Source organism: Nymphalis io, chromosome 1 (genome assembly GCF_905147045.1).
Source record: "Nymphalis io chromosome 1, ilAglIoxx1.1, whole genome shotgun sequence".
Lineage (NCBI taxonomy): Eukaryota > Metazoa > Arthropoda > Insecta > Lepidoptera > Nymphalidae > Nymphalis > Nymphalis io.
Window position 1 is genome coordinate 9,610,468 of NC_065888.1, and position 26,651 is coordinate 9,637,118.

Here is a 26,651-nt window from a genome sequence, read left to right on the forward strand (position 1 = left end):
ATTAATAAAAAAAAATATTATTTTATGCAATTTAGTCAAATATTATAAAAATAATAGAAGTCAATCAATTTCGTTGTTTCTTTATAGATGAAATAAGCAACGTTAGCAAGCAATTCCGTTAATTTAATAAATTTTAAACAATGACCGGATGTACATATATTTGAATATATAATAGTGTTATTATGAAAAATGACTACTGTTAATTGACATATTTGCAAACGTTCAGTGGTATAGAAAATCCAGTCTTATTAAAACGACGATAAAATAATGCTGTGGGTTCCGCGTGGGTTCGGTTAGACATTACGTTGCAACATAGGAAGGTCACACGAAAGATTACTATTTACTTGTAATGAGGGTACCAAGTCGTCGGTGTCGCCGAGCGTGATGTCGGCCGTGTCGAGGTTCGCACCGGCCTCGCTGGTGCAGTCCATGCGATCGTCCATGCCGGCGAGGAAGTCCTCCGGCGTGTGCGGCATGGAGTATGATGACTGCGTCACAGCCATGCCGAGCCCGCTGTCCGCAGACTCCTGCCGCTGGTGGTCAGTCAGGCCCGAGAGGAAGGGATCCAGAGGGAGGTCAGTGCTCGCCGTGCCGGTACTGCTGGCTAGTGATGACACGATAGATGACGACTGCCGCGCCATTAGTTCCTGCTGGAGAAGTAATCATGCATTCCGAATTCAGACAGACAGACAAACTACATTTTCGACGCAGATGTTGCTTATAATTTGTTTGTATAAGCAATTAATATATTGAGTCAATTACATCTAAACACAATACTTTATTTTATCATACTTACAAATTGCTATCGAAAAAGTTGATATAACAATAGTTGATACTAAAAAATATAGTAACAAAGATGATGATTTCAAAGCTTTGGTGATTTGCGAAGCGAAAAGACGGATATCACGTAATTATTAAGTATTTTAAAATTAAATCCCCCGAGAAACCCCCGAGAACTATTAAGATAATAACCTGGAGTCGTATCTCCTGCTGACGTTGCTTAAGTCGTTCACGTTCGAGCTGTAGAGATTGCAGGCGTAGCTTTTGTTGGCATGCTTGTATCGAAGCGTTGGCCCAACCGCCGCCCGCTGCACTGGCGCCAGCCGCCGGCGTGCGCTGTAAGTGTTGTGCTGGAAATAAGAAAAGATACCAATATAATCGTCTTGCTTCCTAGCTTGTATCTAAATATATCCCTACCCTTATTTAACTTAGACTTACGTATTCGAGGATCAAACCAGGATGTCGTCCGGGCGGCATGGTTGATAAAGTAAATTTCCCCTTCTGGAGTCGTAGCCTGTTCCCAGCCGTCTGGCAATGGCCCGAGAGGATCTGTCGTCGTGTTAGTGCTTGTACTCTTCGCTGCTGAAATTAATTAGACGCGTTTGAGTTTTGCAATTAATTGAAATTGTAATTCTTATTGACAAACGGTATTTAATTCACTCAACAGCGACTAGTTGCAAGCTAGCGGGGAAGTTTGTATTAACCGTGCGTTTATAATAAGTTAATATTGAGATTTACAGCGACAGTAGGCCACAATCCTCGTTCTATGTTATTTTAGGGTGCAAAAATATAAAAAGAAATGACACAATAGAAACGTATTATAACAACTACGCAAACATTTCCTCGAAGACTTTTCAATGTACTTTAAACAGGAATATTAGTTCGAATCGCAAACACTTTCGATTTGACGTTCTGTACGAAGAATAAAATGAATCACCGCGTGCAACGGATGCAACGCCAACTCACCCTCACACATTCACGATCATCTCGCGCTGAGAAGGTATGCGACACGTAACAAATCAGCAGTCATTCACAAACAACAGGCATTATATAATTAAAATTAATATACAAGGTAAACATGATAAAAACTACCATTACATACCCTGATAAATTTAAATTAGGAAGGCTGTATAATATAAAATGCACCATTGATCTCATTAATTATCTTATTATAAGTGATATTATAGTAATTGATTTAATAATTGTTTTTAAATTCGCAAATGGTATTCTAATCTTACTAAAAGAATATTAAGTAAAGAATATTAAAATTATACTTGAATATATACCGTACCGTTTATATACCGTAAAAATCATACGTAAATATTTTTAAGACCGTTTCGCCCGCATCGCGTAATATAAATAGCCATATAATTAAAGATAATTTGCAGTAATAGTTACTTAACACTGCAATTTCTCCAGCATAAAGTAAAGTAGAAGTGCAGTATTTAATTAACATTATATTTTGGTTAGTCTCGAATAAAATTTTAATAAATAATTAAAATATCCATTAACAGTGAACAAATGTCCAACATTATATAATAAAGCTGAAATCGCAGTAAAGATAAAGTTTGAAAGACGACACGTTCAAAGAAAACATGCCGTACAAAATGCAATATGTCGTCATAAGAAAACTATTTCATATTTGAAAGGTAATATGTTATCGCGACATCAGATTATGAAGAGGAATGCGCTTATAAAAACATTATTCGTATGTCAGGTGATCTAAAGAATGGGATTGTTTGCGTATGTAATAAAATGTAGATAAGAGCATCTCAAGTCAAACTATGTAACTTACTCTATTTAGAGCTGTCTGCGGTGCACAGATTCAAAACGTGACTAGAGCACGTTCTGAAGTAAACTATCACAAGACAACGCATAAATAAATCTCTACACGTGACTGTATGGCGTCTTCGATTTGGCTAACTGTCCTTGTTTAGTGTCCGAAGGCGATTTTGTTTTCAACACATTTAATGAAAGTTACGAAAATTCTCAGCAAGAAAACAAACAAAATATAAAACAATTACAAACGAATGTTTTCGTAATTAATTGTCTAAAGAATTGAGAATATGAATCGTCCTCAATTTTATCTACTTTCAAGGTTACATCATCGTTATACCTTAATGCGATATTTTTGCGTATTATTTAGTGGTATTGGATTCTCACTTCTCAGAGGCTTTCTTAGTAAAAATAGATATGACTTCTTGCCAAAACGACTACGAAAGCAAACCTATTTTTCTTAATTAAATGAACACTATAAAATTTTAATAAAATACTCAAGAAATAGTTCATTGTATACCAGCTCTAAAGTAGTAATAATACGATTTATGATACACTAGAACACTGAAACAAATGAAAACATGTATTATGATGTTTTTATACCTAGAATCAAATGAAATACGAAACAAGGATGAAAAATAGAACCATATAGACCATTTAAACGCGAACGTGTCGCAAGAGCGCTGAAAGCCACGCGCTGGCGCCGCCAGGGCCGCTGCGCTGGCGCCGACACACCAATGTATTTTCCGAACACCTTTCAACGCTCGTCTCGCATCGACCGACGGAAACAACGCGTTAATTCCCGTCATAAAATCAGTTTTAGAATTCGGGTTATTTACTTGTTTTTATTTTAGTTCCATGATAATTTTAAACGTCTCTCCGAAGCCAATTAGATCACGTGAAAACAAAATCGAGTAATGTGTTTGCTTTAAACGTAATAACCGTACTATACTTTTTGCAGTTATTTTGCTTGAAAGAAAAATGAATGACCTAATTTTTCCCCCCACATTAACATAATTTATAATTACGTGCATTTTGTCACAAATATTTTTTTCCCGACATGTATGAATTAGAAGAATATTTTAAGTTTAATTTAATTACTTCTCTCGATGACCGCTTCGTACTAAACGTAGTAAAACTTTTAAGATTCTTAATTCTAAGAAAAGTCTGCAGAGTAGTTTGTAATTAATGAATAATAGCATGCGAATTATTCTTACTCATTAGAAATTTAGTAATAATTTAAAAATCAAAAACAAAATACCTGGTGCCGCTGGTGGTATAGGCTGTGGCGCAGGTGTCTGTGTAAGTAGCGCTTCAGCGCTCTGGTGCTGGACACCAGCCGCCACCGTCTGCGCAGCTAGGGTCTTACGAGGATCCTCCCATGTTGTTGTCTTCGTTATGTGACTGTAAGCAAAGGAAAAATAATGTTAATATTTATATGTCAAAGCTATTCGTTTTTAATACGACTTTACATAGGACTTATACTTATTATAAAATATAATTTTCCAGATCAAACTTTTTTAATTACCGTTGATTCAGTATACAATGTTTATTCATTTTATTTATTATATTGATAAGTCATCTCATGTTCCGTAATTAAGAAAATAATGGTAAGTAACTTCACAATATGTAGGATGATATTATATCATAAGATATATATCCAAAATCCAGCAATTTAGCAGCGTAATTGAATAAGATCTAAAAACCTTCTATTGAAGGCTTTGTCCAGCAGTTATCCATAATAAATTAAAAGTTTCCTAAAAAAACTAGTTCGTATCATACTCTAGTTAGTCTCTCCAAATGTTGAGTTTAAGCAATTAACGCATTGCATAATAGTTATATTATGTGCTCCTCGAGGTGGCCACGATGACCAGGACCAATCACCGACCGGTATTCGAGGTAAGAAAGAGAATGTTATACACATAATTAATCAGCATTGTCGGTCATAAACCACAGTGCAATAATTAACTTAATGCTTTTAATAAATATCTGCTGTATACCGTGAATCGAGAAAATATATGATTTTAAGGACTGTTGATTTGATATAAGTATTATCAGGAATTAAAATGCGTATTCGATGTTCATCGGAAAACGATTTATGAAATATTTTCGGTAATATTTTCTAAATTTTTTTAAAAAAACAGAAACATATTTCACAGAAAAAAATATTTCTTACTGTGGCAAACACTTCACTCATTAGCGTTAGTCAGACCCGTAGACTATACATCATAAACTATATTGACACAACAATAAACAAACCCACTTAACGAACAGCGAAAGTACAACATTGTTCTGTAAATGAACACTTAATACGGTAAACTAATAGCTAAACGACTTCATGATAAGCTCAATGGAGAGCCGATGAACTTTAACTAGAAAATTCGATTAAAAAAAAAAACATTTTTTATATATATTATTCCAATCTCCAATCTTATATTATTAAAAAGATTTTAACTTAAAAAGTATAATCGTTCAAAGAAAGTTTATAATATTATTATTTGATTAACAATTCATAACATTATTATTCAAATGTAAAGTTGCGTAAATGAACATGCGTTTCCAAAAAAGAATGAAATTGATCCGTCAACGAAGACGTCAATTTTATTTATTGTCCATCCGTCTTGGTTCAGCTGAATTTATTTTTATTTACTATACAAGCAAAAATTTTAAAAATCTTAGCTTTCACCGATTAAGCAAGTTTTAAAATATCCAGTTATCAATTCGAACATGTTGGACCACATTTCATTGAACAGAGTTTAAAAATATATTATTTCTTTAAATAGTTTACTTACTTCTTAAGAGGTTTGTGTTATAAAAATATGTTATAAGATGCCCTTGTAATTTGAAAGTTCCACTGTCCTATGTATAATTTGATTTTTAATCAACTACTAACAACTAACAAACATTATAGCACAAATGAAGAACAAAAAGCTAACAATTGAACCATTCCACTTAATATAAAAATTACAGTAGATGGGTTAGTCCAAGGCTCTTCAAACTTTAAGCGTAATTGCTTATACCTTACTAACTTATATAAATATACAACTGTTTTGGATAACACAAAGTGTCAAGTCCAGTTTCCGCCTATCCTATCGTTTGCCTACAGGACAGTTCGCAGATCGATTGACCCTCAGGCCTTTGCAGACGACTAGACGAAATCTTTTTTATAAGGATTACGTTCAAGAATTACGTCATAGTTTATAGTTTCGAGATAGACATTTACTAAATAAATCCACATGGAACTTTCACATCATAATAGTTTATAGTTTAAAGATAAACATAGATAATATGTTGTATATAGAGACAGACAGTCCATTACATCAATCAAGTATAGTGTATTGAACAAATTTCATTAGAGCAGTATATAGTATAAGCTTCAAGCCTTCTTAATAAGAGAAGAACCAATACTCTAGCAGTGGTACTTTTACAGGCTGATTCTTTACTGTTTTTCACTGTATTAACTGTAAATCCTTATCAAAAATATTAATTATAACAATATTGCGACTTCAAATAAACCTGATACTTTAATTTAGTGGCATAAAATATTCCATGCAATAATAGAACGGGCAGGCTGGCTGAGTTGTGAGGACAGGCGGAGAGATCAGTCGGTGCAATAAAACTTAATTGCAGTAAAACTTTGTTCTCAGAACTTCGTTTGAGATAAAAGTCAAAATGAATATAATCTACATTTCTAACCAGTGGCAATTTTACATTTAATTTAATCATGTTAATCGACATGTTGTTAAATAAAATGTATAATAACGATTATAATAATTAATCCTGGCAAAGACAGCGGAGAGCATTTCATTGGTCAAGCCTTCTATCATGTTGTTTAATGATTAAGTTACGAGACAACTTACTAATATATTGATCGAAAAGCTTTACTAGGGCATATAGAAAATCTAAATCTCTATTAATTCAAGAGATAAAACGAATGTCAACGTTAAAGAACAGTGGATATCTTAATTAAAATTCGCGGAGTAAATGAACTAGATTTCTTAAACGAACTTTTACTTTTGTGAACAAATATGTACAGTTGCTCATTAAAATATTGCAAGAGCCGGCCGGTCCTACGTACTACCGTAAGTTCGCCTCCGGGTGTTACACGCAAGCAATTTACAATTAAAAGGCCGTTGGTAACAGCCATCATGTGAGTCGAGTCTCCCTACTTAGCGGTCGATGTGACCAATTTGTAGGTAAACCGGACGCGGCGTGTGCGCAGTGCGACCTAGTGAATAAGCAGTCAGTCCGCCATGATGAATGGCTCTTTTACTTTCTTTCCACTAAATTTAGATAGTCAACAGGTTACCCGCACACCCCTTACCCTTATAGTATCATGTAATGTAGTACACTATATTTTATTTAAAAAAATATAAATTCATTATTTTAATGTAATAAAAAACACGTACTAGAAAGTAAACGTAACTCGCACGAATAATTATATAAATATAATAGAATATTTTACTGAGATAACATAATCTAAAAGTATAAAATTAACTATCACCTAGCATACAACACATTATAAGAGAAATGTCTGAAAAGAGAAATCATTTTTATTGAGATCTTAAGCAAATAAATTGTAAAGAAGGTTTATAACATAACGAAAACTAAAGATAAGGAAATTATTTAGCAATGGAAAGCGGACGAGGGCACGACCACGATGAATCGATTCGCTCGGGGCGTTAATGAACTTGGCCGCACTATCAGCTGTTGTCGATGTCGCGCTAACAAACTGTTCTTGCTATTATAAATGTGCACCTGTCTTACTATTTTTATCATTGTTTTCTGTACTTATCTTCGCTAATAACTAAATGTCCAACTTCTTTAAATTTTTAGATACTTACATAGTTGTGTTCGTATTACAAATATTTCGTACTAAATTTATAACTTCATAGGTATAACTTTATAACTCTAACATTATCCGAAGAAAAAGTAATTTATTAAGACTTTGAATTACAGTTACTTCTGATTAAAATAGATACGTCGAAAGTGATTTAATTAACTCATATTACATAAAATACTTTCAAAACATACAATATTATAACAATTTATTAAAAACATATTTATTTTATTATGTTTTAAAAGAATGGCTAATGTTATTCATCAATTGAAAACAGCAAATGTTTAACATATTAAATAACAATTAGTAAATTGGATTTCCGTAATGAAAATTTCGTTTTAAATTATATTACAAACATATTTTTAATCACGACTTCGACAAAAGTTTAAATATATATAAATATATTTTAATGTTGTTAAATTATATATATGTATTATATCTATACATTTCATGCAAACAGCGTTGCATAGAATCATATTAAAAGCATAGTCGTATACATTTCAAGTATCGTAAGAAACGTTAACAAAATAATAGTATACGTTTTGCATGTCATTGAGACCGAAATAAATAAATTTCACGTGTATTTACTGGTGGTAGGGCTTTGTGCAAGCTCGTCTGGGTAGGTACCACCCACTCATCAGATATTCTACCGCAAAACAGCAGTACTTGATATTGTTGTGTTCCGGTTTGTAGGGTGAGTGAGCCAGTGTAATTACAGGCACAAGGGACATAAAATCTTAGTTCCCAAGGTTGGTGGCGCATTGGCTATAAGCGATGGTTGACATTTCTTACAATGCCAATGTCTAAGGGCGTTTGGTGACCACTTTAGCATCAGGTGGCCCATATGCTCGTCCACCTTCCTATTCTATAAAAAAAAAGTATGTAGTTTTTGCTTTAAATGTAATGTAATATAACTTGTTTGTCAATTTCAAAATCTTAGTATATGTACAAAAGGTATTCGATGTTTACCTAAACTGATAAACATCGAATAAATAATAATATAATGACCAACAATTAAAATGATATTGCAGTGACAATAAAATTTGGATATATTGCTATGAATTTTATTTATTTACAGAACAGATTTTTCACGGTTTCGATGCCGCAGTTATTGTGATCACGTACATAACACCTAGCATTTAAATTAAAAATAATAAGAATAATCAATAATTATATTTCAGTAATGTAATTAAATACGTCTACGTCGTAAATACGTGATGAAGACACGTGAACGAGAGTTGCGGTATGCGGGGTGCGGGGCTCAAGGCGTGTGTAATTACAGCGCAGCCTGCTGCTACCGACGCGGCGCCCGCGCTGATACCCGTGTTGCATAACGTCAGCCACACTGTTATACAAGCCTTGCACCCGTCATGTTTGTACACAATCATGACAATCACTAAATACTCTGTACGTAACTTAAACCATTCTCAGAATATTCAATGCGTAGTTTACTCTTTAGTACCATGACCAAGTTAAAGTAGGTACTAATGGTGTGTACTGATTGCAAAGATACAAATGACAGACTAAATAAATATTTTATGATATTAAAAAGTCAAACAAATACAAAACATTTAGTCTTACCGAAAATACGTTATTTAAAAAAAAAAAAAAAAACAAAAAACGTTAGGATACGTCTTTAAAAACGAAAAGTTAAACAGGAAATATCAAGAATTAAACATTCAGTATATATATAAATAAAATAATGAATAGCATATCGGCTTTAGGTCAGAACTATCAACTGAGAGTGCAATACTGTGTCTCAAGCAAACTGTAAGATACTACACAGATAGAAAAACACATGTGTTTGCGTGTTTTTTGGATCTGTCCAAGGCATTTGACCTCGTTTCCTATGAAGTTTTGTGGCAGAAACTTGAAACAGAAAGTAGCTTAAGACCCGAGTTGATATCGTTGTTAAAGTACTGGTATGGTGTTCAGAGTAACGAGGTAAGGTGGGGTGAAGCGTTTAGTGACCGTTACAAGCTGAAATGTGGAGTGAGACAGGGGGGGCTGACGTCACCCAGGCTATTCAATCTCTATATAAACAAGCTGATAGACAGGCTCAGCAGAGCAGGTGTCGGTTGCTCAATAGATGGCGATTCAATGAACAACTTTAGTTACGCGGATGACATGGTACTGCTGAGTCCATCAGTCAGTGGTCTTCGAAAATTAATAAAGATCTGCGAGGAATATGCTAAAGAGAACGGCCTCAGATATAATGCTAAAAAAGCGAAATTTTAATCTTTCGAGGCAAAAACAAACCCATCAATTTTACACCGAATGTACACCTATGTGGGGCTCCTCTGAAACAAGTATCTGAGTTCAAATACCTTGGGCATATTGTGAATGAACGCTTGGATGATGATAGCGATATCGAACGCGAACGCAGAGCTTTGTCGGTTAGAGGCAATATGTTAGCACGTAGATTTGCGCAATGTACGGCACAGGTAAAACTAATTTTATTTAAAGCCTTTTGCCAGTCCTTCTACACGTGCGGTCTGTGGGAGAACTACTCCCGACGAGCATTCAATGCTCTGCGTGTTCAGTACAACAATGTGCTGAGGATTTTACTGAAGAAGCCTCGATACTGCAGCGCGTCGGCAATATTTGCGGAAGCTCGTGTAGATGACTACTATGAGATTACTAAACAGCTCCAATAAACTCCTCAACACACTGGCTGCAAAGCTGGATAGTCCCCTCTGGAGGTGCTGGGATCGTGCCCACGTATTACTAACGTAGTTTTAAGAATTGTTGTAATTAATTGCTTTGTTTTTATTTTTATATTTTTATTTATGGTTTTTTGTTTAAAATTAAATAACTACTTGATTAAAAATTTTATATTAAATTATAATAATAAAATATTAAATATAATGTTAAAAAACTATTTAAATTAAATTAAATTTTAAAATTGTTATTGATAAATATTATTATCTAAAAAAAAATGTAATTATTTTTTATTATTGTATTGTATTTTAAAATTTGTAAAGTTAAAAAATATGTTTTACTAACACTATATGGGCTAGTCCTAAAATAAAAAGTTTTATTATTATTATTATATTTCTTTATGTTTTATCTAAATCATTAAAATATTAGCACACAAAAAGGCTTCGAGAACAGAGCCTATTATAAAGCAAATGAATATGCATATCGCATGACATACGCGAAGGGAAATTAGAATATAAATAGACGTTGTGAACAATCACCAGGTGACAAGGAGTGTTGAGAAACAAAATGTCTTTCTCTCGCGAAGGCCTTCCACTCTTACACAATTGTGCTTGCAGTTTCTCTATACAACTAGGCCTGTTTTCGAACAAAGAGCACCTTCAAATCTTTCTTCTGCGTTATATGTAGGCTAGATAGACTTAAATCCTCTATTTACTTGTAATAAAATATGAGAACTGGTTTTCAGCAATTATATTTTGTTTACGGAACAATGTATTATATGTAGTTACGTATTTGTTTCATGTTTCTATATAAAGTTTCTAAAAATGATTAGATGCAATAATGATATAGCAGTCGATGGTCAATGGTCGAACTATTTCCTTTTGTATCGATGCTCCAAAACCACTTGGTAGGATTTAATAAAATATAAATTTAATAAAAATTTCCGTGGAGAATAGCGATCGGGAATCTTATATAAATACATGTTCGTATTGAGTACTTACATTTTGTTTGAATATGTATAATCGAAATTCGATTATGTCTAATCATTATTGAAAATTCAAGGAAAATATGTATAAATTTGCCTGTATCGAAGGTGTTTTTTTATCGTCAAAAAAGAACGCTTAACAAACAGAGAAGAAAAAAGTTACTGAACTGTTTTGTCTTTGTATTTTCTACTATTTATATATGGATAATTCCTTTTTCTGATTTCTTAAGAGTTCATGTATATTTATTAATATTTTATAGACAATTACTCATGTTAAATTAAGACAATGAACCAATTTTGTTGTGCCATTAAAAATAATTGAATAAATTCTGATTTATATTTATGCACCGTTTCGATAAGTGCGTAATATTAAACAATGTTTAATTAAAACAAATAAATAGTATCTGCACCTGATTTAAATGATCGCACCTTAGATGGCGCTGAGTAGTGGCGGATGCACGTCACGTCGGACGCACATCCTCATTCGTCTTAAACATATTTTTTCCCCCTTTTACACTTGACTTCCAATATCTATACACAATAAATAACACAATAAACAGACCGCCGCGTAACCTCGAAACAAAGCTTATTTATTTCTCGAGATTGATTACGTAATCAAATAAATTGTGCGGTTACAGCATATCAATTTAAACCCCGGAAAACAAAATAATCAGGACAAGCCTCTTAAGATCCTATAACAACAATTATTTGACAGTGACAACACGCGCGCAATTTAATAGAATTAAATTGAGAAATCCAATATGCAACTAGCTAAGTTCGCATAAAACTTCCTTATGATATCACTGTGTAGTCACTTATGTCTACCATAATAATTGCACACCACGTACTTTAACGGTGTCACTATAACAGCCAAAAAATAAAATTTCAAAGTTCACTCATTTTTTTAAATAAGTGTTACTGTGCTTGAAATGTGAATTTACAAAACTACAAAATATATTATTGTATCAAATTAACTATTATTTAAATATTATTTGAATTTTACTTGTACATGCTTGAAAATATATATTTATTTAATATGGAATAAAATGGATAGGTACATATTCTTCAGTTACTACATAATGTCCTGTGCAGATCAAACAAGTTAAAATGAACGATGATAGTACTTCGTAACAATCGGATGGATAAATGAACCAATTCTGACCGTGACTCATTCATTCACATGAATACGTTTTACTAACCAACGAAATTTATTTACGCTAACAGCATTGAGGATCATATTCAGGAGGTGATATTCCGCTAAACAAAAGATAATATTACAATATCAATATAAAATAATGAATGATTACTGCTCTACTGACCATGGCACCTAGATAAATGTCATTTGGATTATCACTTGTTTTGTTCAATTTATAATACGTTTCCTAATTTTAATCTATGTGATGCTTCCACGTCTTCTACGAGATGGATCGTAGGTTTTTCACCGAGAGCAACATGGCGGAGACGGCGTTCTAAATTTGAATCTCGGACGAGTCGGCGCTCGCGTACGTAAATAAACGCACACACAAGTAATCAGTAACACTATACAAACGAGAGGAACGTGTAACACCATATAACACAAAATTTACTTAATTAATTTCATTTAACAATGATGTGTATTATGTCATTGTAATAATACGTTATATTAAAACGTATACTAAATTTCTTTTTTTTATATTATTGTCGTCTTTGCTGAAAATTAAACATATGTGTACCTACCCACACAAACAGAAGTGGACGAAAACGCCCGAATGACGCATCGACTTCCGGCCGATGATTTTATTACGGGATCTACTGTTCCAGCGAAACTGCAGATATTTAACGTAGTTTCATTAGAATAATTTTCATAAGTCAGGGATAATTTTAGTGTATGTACTTAGTTAGATAATTTTCAATGTTAACAGTTAATTGAAGTTATATAAAACAGAAACGCGTGTATGTTTGAGATGTGTTTTTAATTACGTATTAGTCAAACGTCAAAAATGTTTTTGTAACTATAATTACAATTTATTCTTTAAAGTGTCTTATTTAGAAATTATTTTTTCTCAAAATAATATATACATTACAGCAACGAGCAAACAAAAGGTTACATCTACGAATGAGTGGCGCCAGATCGCTCTTACTCGCGACAAAGGACCGATTGATTTATTTATATCTCTATATATACTGCAGTATTAATATAACAAAGTGAATACATTTGTACGTACGTTATACATATATTTATAATCTTCTAATTAGTGTGCACCCGTAGTATATTATATGTAAGTTAATATTATTATGAAACGGTCACGATACGTTTCCGATATATTCTGATCCAATTACGACCGAAAAACAACTGGATCGTTATGTTAGTACAATAAGAAAACGATAACGTTTCTATTCGATTACGATAGTGACAATTTTATAGTAGAATTGGTTGGTATAGTAGGTACGAGCCTATTTATATCAACTAGTATTCGAACTATTTACGCGTAATAAAAAACAGTTGCAACTTACAGAGCGAGAGAGAGGGAGAATATAAGGATCGAAAGAAATAACTTATGTATCTAAGATAATAAAGATTGAAGGTGCAACTTTCATTTTCATTGAAAACATTTGAAAAGACAAATCTTCGATGAAAGTGTAATTAGCTGACGTAATAACATCTTTAGGTTATCATATCTGCTGATTTGTGTGTATATATGTTGTGTGTGATGTTAGAAATCTTTGCCACTTTTAATTTTTTTTTTTTTTTATTTATAAATTTATTATACTTTGTATAAAAACCACCATCTTTATTAAACTTAATGAAAAAAATATCAACTTCTATTAGTAACAAACTAGGTGATTTGTCAATGTACATTTTTCTTCTATTATTGTAGGATATTTTTATACTATTGATGCATTTCAAAGCTATTTCATATGTATTTCATTTGTACTGTCCTACTAATATTATAAAATGTGTTTATTTTATCTGTGGTAGTTTTTACTTCGTGTATCAATAAGTGTAAAGCTTCTATGTTGAATAAAGCAATTTCAATTTTGTAAAATATATTTTGACACATAACTTATGCATCATGGTAGATGATAGTTGATAATTGATATACGCCAAATATAATGTGTGTGTTATTTGTGTTTATAATTCATCTCGTGCTTGAAGGAAAACATCGTGAGGATACCTGCATGTGTCTAATTTCATTGAAATTCTACCACATGTGTATTCTACCAACCCGCATTGGAGCAGCGTGGTGGAATAAGCTCCAAACCTTCTCCTCAAAAGGGAGAGTAGGCCTTAGCTCAGCAGTGGGACATTAACAGGCTGTTACTGTTAAATATAATGTGTTTATTTGTTATATTTTGACTGTCTCGTTGGTCTAGCTATAAGGCTGTTTCTCGAGGTTCCAAGCCTGGATCGAAATATTCTTAATAGTAATATAGTGTGTAGTAAAGGACGATAATCCTAGTAGTTTAAGTGCGTAGAATCCCACATAACCCCGTTCCACCCTTAAAGGAGCCGGGCACCTTTCTTAAGGTTTCCACTGCGTTAAAAACAATATATTTAACACTTTGTCATAATTGACAAACGACATAAAGTTTAACCATTTACAAAAAATAACAGTTTCAGTTTATTATTTGTACTTCCTCAACACTTTTGTATATCTCAAGATATGTAAAGCGTTAACATTGAAAATTGACGTACAATTCCGTACTATTTTTTTTTTAAAAAGATTAAACTTATACCTACAATATATACTTACAATCTAACAATATCTACCACCAAAAAATGGCCATATTTCGACCCATTGGCGGCGAAATATATATATAAACATTAGTGTTACACTGTGTCGCAGTTAGATTGATGAGAATGTAATGTTTTAGATCTCAATATATCAAAATGTATAATTAAACTGTCTATTTTTTTAATTCAGCCTCTATGTATATGATTAGGTTTTAGGACACGAGAATATATAATTTGTATAATAATAAAAAAGTTAAATTAAGAAAACGAAAAAAAACTAGACTTTATAAGAGTTGGTTGCATAAAAATGTACTCGAATTCAAATTTCTGAGTACATGTCATAACATTAAATTCTGGGTATTTTTGATAATATTGAGCAAATGAATAAAAGCAAAACGATTAATTGTACTTTTTTTACGTTTCTCAGAAATGCTTACGTTGAAAACTTAAAATATGATAAATATAAGGGTCCTCCATACCGACTATGGCCACAGCGGTTAATACCAAGAGAAATTAGCCAACTGCGCAGGACGTATATGTTATAATGCACAAGTGTGTACGCAAACACAGGTGCAATCTCTATTCCCTAACACTCATAATCCAATGGGACGGCAATCCGACACGACCGGAAAAAGTTAAGGCGGAGGACCAACGGCTTTACATGCTTATCGAGGCACGGAAGTTTACACACTACCAACTTTTATACTCCGGGCTGCTATTGAGAATTTTCGATAGAAAACCCAAAAACATTTTATTGCCCCGACCTGGGATTTGGACCCAGGACCTCCGGTTCTACGGCCTTACAACACTTTTGAAAATTGACATAAGAGTCTAAACCAACGAGGCAGTCGAAAATATGATACGATATTTTCAGGCGATTCAAATTACTTTCAACCAATATATTTTCATATAAAAGCCGGTTAATATTTATAAAAAAAACTTCCTACTTTGATTTGGAAAAATACAACAATTTTTTTTTATACAATATTTATTACAGAATTTGAGTAAAAATCTATTAAACATAATATGATACACATATTTACTATTTTATATAAAAAACAAAAAGTATAATGTAATTATAAGAAATAAAAAAATACACGAAAAAATTAATTTCAATTTATAGTAGAATACTAAACGATCGTTAATTTCCAATTGAAAGATTGGTTCTCATCATTATAAGCGATAATGACACATATGTTTTTGTTATTTCACAATTTTTTAAGCATTAACTCGTATATAACGAGCCAAACAACATCGTAACCTCAAAATAACATAATATTAATATATTTTAGCTCTAATATAAATCAATACTTAAGGTACATGAATTAATGAGCAGATATGATAATCTGACAATTAAATTGCTACGATAGAACCAGCTGTTACTAACATGTTCCAGTCACCATTTGTCTATATAAGCGTTGCAAAATTGTATTTTATCTGTTTCAATAAAAATCATGTCGATCACGGGGCGTTTAAATTTGTGATAATTTTGTATTATCCGTGTGTTTTGAATGCAATGACACACCAACGAAGTCACAGGCTGTTGATAGTAATAAATATAAATGTCAATGTGTGTAGTAAGGTAACTAACTAGTAGCGACTATCGACTAGCGAACGGCAGGAGGCAGGCAACGAATACAAGGCAGTGCGAGCGGGCGCGGACTAGTCGGCCTTGCGGCTAGGTGGTCCGCCGCTCGCTGCCAGAGGTTAACAACATGTTTCTCATCTGACTTTAGAAAGTAACCAGATAACACACTCGTCTTATCTTAAAGAAATTTACGCACTTTTGGGCTGAAGCAACTGATAGCGACCCACAAAACAGGAAGCGTTTAAAGTCGCGACATATTCTAGAAATTTTCGGACTTGGCCGTATATTGTACTACGTATACAAATTTTCAATAAGAACTGCGCATCTTGTATTAGTAGTAAATAGTTCGCTACTTAAGGTGTCATATCAGATAAAATATAAGGTATACGAAGTTAACGCTTCTAAGCACATCGCTTGAGGCACGAGATTAAATCGAATGCTAAATATCAAAGGTATATAAGGTGGCGTGGGACAAGGATGACGGAGCGTCGTGACCTGCCTTTGTGTTCACGAGCCGAGCAGACCCGGTAATATACAGCATCCGGGTTGACAGAACGTGTTATCTACAAAACTGCCAAACGATTTCCAAAACGAATAATACGAATAAAATACTGTTTAGACCGGTTTTAAGGTTATTTGGCTACTATCGCTATAACTATTATGTTAACATCTTTCAATCATACTGATACACTGATATCCATAAAATAAGTTCAGTACACATAAATAAATTTATTAAATGATTATTGTTGGATGTATGATTCCTTTTCATACATTTAAGAGGGCCATATCCAAATCCAACTCCATAAGATATTAGATCATTAGCCTAATTTTAACATGCAAATTAGTAATGCTGTAAGTATAATACCATTCGACCTCCATGTTGTTAGTCTTTTCTGCGAGTACGTATTTCCGGAATATCGACACGGGTTACGTTTGTGCTTGTTGCTTCCGGAATGTTTAATCATTATTTTGTATGTATTAACATGTCATACAATTAATAAGATAATAAATAAATTCTCGACCGAATGTTAGACGTTTATTAGCGCTTAAGTATCGAAATCCTCATTATTTACATTCGAAGTTTAAATTGTTGTTAAAAACTGAGGTTACATTTCAAATTAACAATGCAAATACATCTGTTATAAATAAATGGTATAGGTTGACTTAAGGAAATGTATAATCAGATTTCTTGAAATAAATTTAGGTATAGCTATCGCCAGTACAAATTGAAACGATATTGTGTGGCTATTAAGGTAGATTGAGTCACTGGGAATCATGTGGAGAGCTATGCCCTATAATTAGACGTTAATCAGAAAAAGGCAGAACACGGAGCATGAGTCCGGCGCCAACGGAAGCCGGTCTGGCACGAATAATTCATTGTGCATTACGCGCTACTCATTCATATGGCTTCCACTAGCCAGGTTGCGGATAGTGCGCCCATTCACAGTGAGGCAAACGCACAGGAAGTTCTAATGGTCGCGGCCACTTGTTGGGTACAACTGCACCGGATTCGCAACTTGTCAGGAACTAAACAGTTATAGCACCGTGGATCTTTGTTTTTTTTTCAGTATCAACGCACACAATGCATCTTGCATTGTTTGTATTATTCTGATATTGAAAAATTTTTTTTTTAAATTTTAATCGAATTTAGTAATACATATTGTATCAATTTCATATGAATATATATAATTAATAGGTATAATAGGTATAGCATACGAAAGTTAGTTATTTAATAACAAACCTGGATGCAACAGGTTTGAGAGTAGAAAGAGTAAGCACATTGCTTGTTGCACCGTCGAGGCTACTGTCCTGCTACGGCCGCGGACTTTGGACCCGAGTGTTTATATGCATGTCTCGTTCCCTCTTGTGAGCTAACGCTTTGTCCCACTTGCACCTCCTGCACCACCATCATTAACCTCACCGCTAGATTCGTTTCGATGTCTTTTTCTGTCTTTGATAACCTGTCTTGTACACTATTCGCAGAGAATTTAGTTAAGACAGTTTAGTGTTTTCATCGTTTATGCAGCACTCTACTTGTAAGGCATGGATAAAAAGGAACGATAAATATATAAAAATTGAGACATATAAAAAATTAAACCGCCTCGCATAAAATACGAGATAGAGGTAATAGATTATCAAAAAATAAGAATATACACATAAATATATGAATAGGACATATAGAATAAGTTATAACATTATTTTCCTGTTCACAATGAGAAACAAAACACTGTTTCGCAAGGCACTGCAGCGGGGCATTTCCATCGGCTTGCATGACTGGTTTACCTTTATGCCTTTCTAAATAAGCTTAGTATTTAAGATAAACCTATCTGCTGCTATTGTAACTTTATCTTGGAGTAGCTATTAAAAAATATTAACCACGCAGAGAATGTAAAAACACAATTGCGAAAATGTGTAGGTGTAACCAATTTCAAATGCAAGATGTAAAATGTCGCTTGTATAATCATTTAAATATCATTTGCGTCTTAGAGTAATAACACTTGCGCAACATGCAATTGTTCAATATATCAAGGTCGGGTCAAGGCATGTTTTGACGTTCCTAAACCAAATTGACACAATGTTTAGGACCCACAAAATTTAATAGATACGCAACAGCGATATATGTCCTTTTTTAATTAAACTACTATGTTGTTTAAAAAATGAACACAAACTTTGTTCTAAAAATAAAAATAAATTAAGGGCTTAATAAAATGGTGGCAAAGTCAAAACTTTTTCAGACCGACGAGCAAATGGGCCACCTGGTGGTAATTGGTCACCACCGCCCATAGACATTGGCGAGGTAAAAGATAATAACCATTCCTTACCTTGCCAATGCGCCACCAACCTTGGTGGAAAGTGAGATGTTATATCCCTTGTGCCTGTAATTACACAGACTCACTCATTCTTCAAACCGGAGCGCAACAATACTAAGTATTGCTGCTTAGCGGCAGAATATCTGATGAGTGGGTGGTACCCAGCCAGACGGGCCTGCACAAAGCCCTACCACCAAGTACGCCTTCTTACACCTTCCGTTCATAAGGCATTTAATACTTTAACGAAAAGTAATTTCTTAACTTTTGGAAATCTAGTGTAATGTATTAAGGTAATGCGAGATATTTGGAAATCCAAATTTTGATTAATATATTCATTGATATAAAAAAAAGAAAATATTAAATATCAATGAATATATTCTAAATTCTCTTCTCTTGTTATAATATAGAGTTTTGTTCCATGTTTTTATAATAACGACTGTGTGTGCATACGTGTGTGTGTGTGTGTGCGTGTGTGCGTGTGTGTGTGTGTGTGTGTGTGTGTGTGTGTGTGTGTGTGTGAGTGTGTTTAAGTTTGATTTGTTCGCCTTGCATATTTTGAAAACAAGTTAAAATATCAACTTCAATCCAATTTCAACAAAAACTTAATCGTATATCATATGATTATAGTTAATATTAAATTCAATTCAGTAGATTTTTAATTGGAGTCTACTGTTTCAACTTAACAACATGCAGGAAGCGCCAATTGCATAGAAACTTGTTTTTTGTAGGTGTACAAAATATGTATGCTAACAAAAGATTTTAAAGGTACATACATTAATATTTGATGTAGTAAACGAGTCCCTTCGAAAGCTATCGATAAACTATCGGAGATTACTGAATGATCACCGCTGGTTCTGAGAATGCGGCAAGACGCTCAAAAGGCAAGGCGGAGCCGAGAAAAAAAATCAATCCCTTTGTTACTAACAACTCAGGTGTACCAAATAAAATAAAATAAGCCCAACACGAACTGACAGTGCACTAGCAAGGAGGCGCCGAACATAAGTTATCGATATAAATAATGAGGTGTGGTGTGTTTTATCAGACACAGTTATATTATAACTACTTCATTGTTATTGATGGCATGTTCTGATTTTAGTTCACTACATCAAAATATAATAGGTAATAAATTGTTTTTATACGTACATAAATATTATGTTTGAGATATGAAAAAGAAATTATTTACAAGCTTAGTTAAAAGAAATATTTTAAATAAGGAATAGTATGTATATATTAATAATAATATTTTGTACATAGCTTAAAATAAACGATAACTAATTAAAAATTAAATAAATCGATATTTAAAAAAAAATAAGGAAGTAACTTATTATATTTTTTTAAAGTTGTCATATCTAGTAAATGTCAAGACATTATAGAAACAAGTATAGTTTGTACTTTAATTATTATATATATTTTCAGACTCAAAGGTAAGAGGAATGATGTCGATAATCGATAGTTGTAGACGGAGCTAAGTTCGATCTTCGTACGGACATAAAGAGCGTCCTGATGGAGAGACGATTACCGGGAGGCGGGGAACGGGGGACGGGACAGCACTGGTGGGGTCGATTCCAAGAAAATGAATCGAGCCTCGAAGGCAAGTTGCGGCAACATCACAGAAGGCAATCTTGTTAACTCCGCCGGGAGGTGAAAAATGGACGCATGGCGAATGCACCTCGAATGTTATACCTTCTCAATTAAAATTTAGACACCGCCCCACTCGTTTCTTACCCATTGCAAATAAGCCGTATTATACACCTTATAAATACTAATTAATATAACGGGTTAAAATATTCAAATTATAATAAATAGATATCGTAAAATCCGAAAGTGACGTTGTCAAGCGTGATCTGTGGCAACGCGTCGCGTCGGTGCGGCGGGTTCGCCATGCCGAAATAACCGCATGCGTAGTGTTCAATGGGCAAGGCGCAAGAGGCGCGGGGGCGGACGTCGCGGCGCTCGCGCCAAAATTAGACGTAAACAAGACGAGGAACGAGGTGCCGCTGTCGACGACCAATCGCTTTGCTCTACTCTATGACTTTCCTTAACACGATGACTGATTTTTACTTCTTACTCACCAAACCAAATCATTCAAATTGAATATTTGTGTATACATATTTCCATATATGTAACGTTCTTTTTGGTTTTTTTACATTCATTTAATAGCGAACTGTTGGACAAAGGTAGAGATAAATTATTATTAGTTAATTATTATGTATTACAAAAAGTATCCTAACATGACACACTACATGTTTATTATCCCTTATAACTTGTATTTTATTAAATTTCTTTACTTTTGTCAATCAATCAGCGTTCAAAGGAAATCGCACGTATAGTTTAAAGAATAAATATATTGTTACTTAGTACCTACAAGACCGCAAAGTTTTTATATTAGGTCCTTACATATGAAATTAGTGTTTTGTCGTCCTGACCACTTTGATCTGAAATATCTCCTCTTTGGTAAAGAATTCCAAATTCAAATTTATAAATTCATTTAGCTGGTACATTTGAGTTTTGAAAACAGTCACTCATTTGTTTTTTCCTCCTTAATTTTTTTCTTCGAATGGCTGAACCCTGGAGACCCAGCCTAATCCTGCCCTAAACGAAAATTGACTCAGAAAAAGTTACTTGTAAGTGTTTGGTGGACTAGCGCCGGTGTCGTTCACTACAGCTTTCTAAAATCTGACCAAACGATTACGGCAGATATCTATTGTCAGCAACTGCAAACCATGAAGGAAGAACTAGCTGCTAAACAACCAAGATTGGTTATCCGTTCTAGGCCACTGCTGCTTCACGTCAACGCAAGACCACACACTGCACAACAAACAACTACTAAGTTAGATGAGCTACAATTGGAATGACTGCGACATCCACCGTATTCCCCGGACCTTGCTCCAACAGATTACCATTTTTTCCGGAATTTGGACAACTTCTTACAAGGAAAAAAAATCAACTCCGATGCGGCAGTCCAAACCGCCTTCAAAGAGTTTATTGATTCTCGCCCCCATGGTTATTTGGCATGAGATGGCAAAAGTGCATAGATAACAACGGTACATACTTTGATTAATGAAATATATTTTACAAAAAAAAAATTGACTTCATATTTCTACTACCTAATATTTATCACAACGTAAGCAAGTTGAGTAGATTTTAGATTACGATTAGAACAAGTAATATTTTACCAATTCTGACACACCGTTTTCCATCTTAGGCTATCGACCGTTACTATTGAGTTATTACTAATGAAACATTAAAGTTTAGTAATTTGTGTTGATGTGCCCAGGACTAAACGGTGAGTGAGAGCGATATATATAACAAGCACATATACAATTTCAGGTCCTGTGGTTGGCGGCGCATATGGAATGATTAATGTTTCTTGCACTGTCATGTCTTTGGGCTTTTGTGATCATTTACCCGTCTGACTTATTACCCATTTGAAATTACCAATAACTATTTAATTAAAAAAGTTCATGTTTAAATCTTTGAGATGAGGAAAAAAACATTAAACATTGAACTGGAGCTTTAGGTTTGTAGAGGTAACCACATAACACTATATTCCTAGATACATATTTATACATAAATTAACAATTTGGCATGCATACGTTTTGTTACCGGATGTCGTATGAAACCAGCATAAATATTGCGTGTTGCATGAAACCAAAATTCTGACAACGAATTATCGATCGATATTTCGATTGCGAAATTAAGGTCATTCACACAATAATCGTTGTTAAGAAATATATACTATAGCGTGTCCATATGATTGGAGCTGCTGGCTTTATTTTCTTCTCTGCCGGAGCATCAAGATTCGAGACGACAGCGTCATTTGATTTAACAATTATGCACCACTTGTGTGCACGCGTTTTTCCACTTCGCACGCAAGAAGCCTAACAATTACTTAAAGGTAAACGAAGATAATAAAATGCACAAATTAATTATATATATATATATATATATATATATATATATATATATATATATATATATATATATATATTTTTAAATAATATATAACTTGTTGTGTAAATTGAATTAGTTTTGTAAATAATATTTTAAAATATTCATTTTTTAATATGATATCAATTTGAAATATTACACTTTTGTCCTTAACAGTTTTTGTTTTTTGTTGTTTTTCCCTAATTTGTATTTATATTATACATATATTCTTTATCTAACAAAGGCGAAAAAACTCGCTAATATTTCGATAAATAAACTAGTTTAATGGTCTGAAAGTAGTTCCCATTATTTATTTTTCTGTGTTACCATTTATAATAAAACCACTTGTGGAATGAGACTCCCATCAGACCGTTACCACGTCTTTTTGCGGTTCAGTATGAGTAATAGAAAGAGCTGTCTTCCGTTCTCAAACACTTATTATTTGAACTGGACAGCTTCGAGTGCTATTCAATAACATTACTGTTTCCTCTTCTGCACCGCAAAAATACTTTGTGGCATAACCGATTGTTACAATAAAAATGTTATATAAGAATATTATTAAATATATTTATTTATTTACTGTGTACGGCCAATATTAAAAACGCGAATAATAAAAAACTAGCATGCTTAACTTAGCACTGTCTTGAGACATTACTAATGTTTCAATTTCCATAGCTCATGTCCTCTATTCCGTTTTCCTAGTTTTAGAATAAGTAATATTACCCACAAAATACGAGTTATTTATTTATATACAAACAAAGTCGCGAGTGAAATTTAACAAACATTTCCAGCGGGAACAAACATGTCTTCATGTATAGAGTTACAGTTTATAATTTAGTAATGTTAAATGACATCATCATAAAGATGGTCTTCAAAGTTGAACATCAGTAGATGACGTTGGGCCTAAAGCGCCCGTCAATGTACACACTTGACCCCTTTTGATCTTACAATTAGGCATGGCGATACTCCCAGCATATCGAGATGTGTACTTGTGACTAAGCATTGATATTAAAGAACTGCAATTATTACGGCGTACCGCTATAGCAACAGTAGATTCACCTGTTACGAGATTACACTTTATATACCATGTTCGGTTTATGTAGTATGAAATGTCTTACTAGGAAATCACTAGCACCCATTTCGAATTAAGTTTTAAGTGTTTTGTTTAATTTATTGTAGTATATTTATGGTACTGCTTATAAATTAACTTGATTGCAGGGAATGGGAAAATGTTTGATTCTTAACTCTTAAGGTTTTTACGGTTAAACATATAACTTTTACATGTAAAATAGTATTGTATATTGTTTTATCGATGTAAGTTAAACACTGATTTCACTCTTTCTGTCATTATTGATTTAATATTCGAAAGAAGAATACACACCATTGTTTAACTAATTATCTGCTCAACATTGTTTATAAGCAAGGTTCGTTAAGTTTTAATTCTTTGATCAAAATTAATTTAAATCGTACCTACTAAGTATTACGATACTTTATAAGATGTATTTCTTTTTAATATATATTTGTTATAGGTTATATATTTCGTAAACAGTAACTGCTTGTTAATGACCCACTGGTGGGCTAAGGCCTCCTCACCCTTTTGAGGAGAAGGTTTGGAACTTATTCCACTACGCTGCTCCAATGCGGGTAGGTAGAATACACATGCGTCAGAATTGCAATGAAATTAGACAAATGCAGATGTCAAGCACGAGATGAATTATAATCACAATTTAGCACATGAAAATTCAGTGGTGCTTGCCGGATTTTAACCCACGATCATCGGTTAAATTTCATGCGTTCTAACCACTAGGGCGTCTCGGCTTGTGTATAATTTCGTAAACAGTTACATTATTAATTTTTATTAAATGTTAATTAACTAAATTTATATATAGACTTTTTATCTTACACATTTTTCTTCTACTAAACAATCTAATTTTACGTTATTTTATTAATGTTTTCATGTTCGTGAATTCTTATTTTAAATATTTGTTATGGTTTTCCTGAAAACTACGACTGTACATTATATTAAATGCACGATTTTATGTATATTTATATAAATAATTTTTTTTTATAATTATATCCTGGGACATTATTCACACGGCCATCTTATCCAAAACTAAGCAGAGCTTGTACTATGGAAATCAGATAACTGATATACTACATATTCTATTTTTCTTTTGTAAATACATACTTATATAGATATTTTTTATTTTATTCTATCCCTTAAGCTAGGCATTTAAATATAAAAAATTTTGTTTTCTGTCTATAAGTCGTATAAGGTACTTGAATAAACGTTATCCTAATTGTTGCCCAAAAATTAATCTTCAAGATCAAAATTTAGTTAGGTCTGTAAGTTTACTAAGTTGCAACTTTCTGCGTAGATTCCGAAAAAATATGCAATTACCCTCACGGGTAATTATCACTAGACATGAGAGTTATGTTATAAGGGATTCGGAAAGGAAAAAAAATGATCAGAATTTATATTTTCCATTAGAATATCATAATATAATGGCTCTATAACTCAAAATACAGCAATATAATATAGGTTTTATCATTTAAGTAGTTAGTAAACTAAATTCGATATTTTTGTTATCTAAGGCACACTCATTTTCTACGTATTAATAAAGATCAATAATATGTTATTATTATCAATGGCACTATAATTTACATAGAAATATACATTCAACCGGTGTGGTCTTTGAATACATCGTCTCACGATTATCGTTTGTAAGGACTCGGTTGATCGCATGTTTTATTGGAATACATTAATACCGATGACACAAGACGATGAAAAACATCTGTGTCCACAAAACTCGATAATGTGGTAACCGACCAAAGAAGCTCTATCCTTGAAGCGACGGCTTAGGACGGCTGAGGAATCCGAGTGAGATAGAGAAAGAAAAGAGAATTCATTCCATTTCAACATTATTTTTGTTACAATATTACATACAATAACTTTAAGTTTTGTTTTTATTAATAAAGAAAAGTAAACAACCCTGTTCGTTATTTATCCGTAGATACGGAAAAATAACCTACATTTTATTTTTTATTGTGTAAAGTTTTCTTTAATGTTTCGCACATTATTTTTTCTTTTATTCTATTAGAGCGTTTGCAAATGAAAGTGTGAATGGAGAACTACTGGTTAAAAATAATCAAGATATTTTAATTTTCTAGAAATAGGCAATGTTTTAAAATTTTCGTACAGAATAATCTATGTTCATGTTCCTGGTACTTAATAGTTTCTGATTAATTCCGATAAAGACGATGTCTAGAGCCAACATCCAGTAATCAGAGCGTGGAAACTGAGTACCATGTTTTTGCTACCAATACTGCAAATGATAATGTATTCTATACCATTGACATAAGAACAAAATTGGCTTTGCATTTGCAGAAAATATGACTTAATGCTACCGTACACGCAAAAGGATGCTCAAAGATTAAAAAATAATAACAAAATTGCATTTGTTGACATATGTAGACCGACAAAAACAAATGTACCTTAACTTATTTTTTTTAAACATCATTTTATATCAATTAACAATGAGCAAAAATAATGTATTTCGCTGTAA

General features: G+C 33.1%; 1 protein-coding gene across 7 annotated transcripts in view; it reads right to left on the minus strand.

Moving 5' to 3' along the window:
* The window catches only part of LOC126774696 (transcriptional coactivator YAP1), a 35,181-nt gene that overhangs the window by 2,757 nt on the left and 5,773 nt on the right, over positions 1–26,651 (minus strand). Inside the window, exons 2-5 of one of the 7 annotated variants that reach the window (XM_050496344.1) lie at positions 3,818–3,960; positions 1,219–1,359; positions 973–1,130; positions 345–650 (exon numbers count right to left, since the gene is read on the minus strand). In XM_050496344.1, the coding sequence (XP_050352301.1) occupies positions 345–650; positions 973–1,130; positions 1,219–1,359; positions 3,818–3,960 (748 nt within the window). Of the gene's footprint in view, positions 1–344; positions 651–972; positions 1,131–1,218; positions 1,363–3,817; positions 3,961–26,651 lie in introns of all 7 variants that reach the window. The other 6 variants (XM_050496436.1, XM_050496517.1, XM_050496268.1 and 3 more) reach the window with 6 other exon arrangements.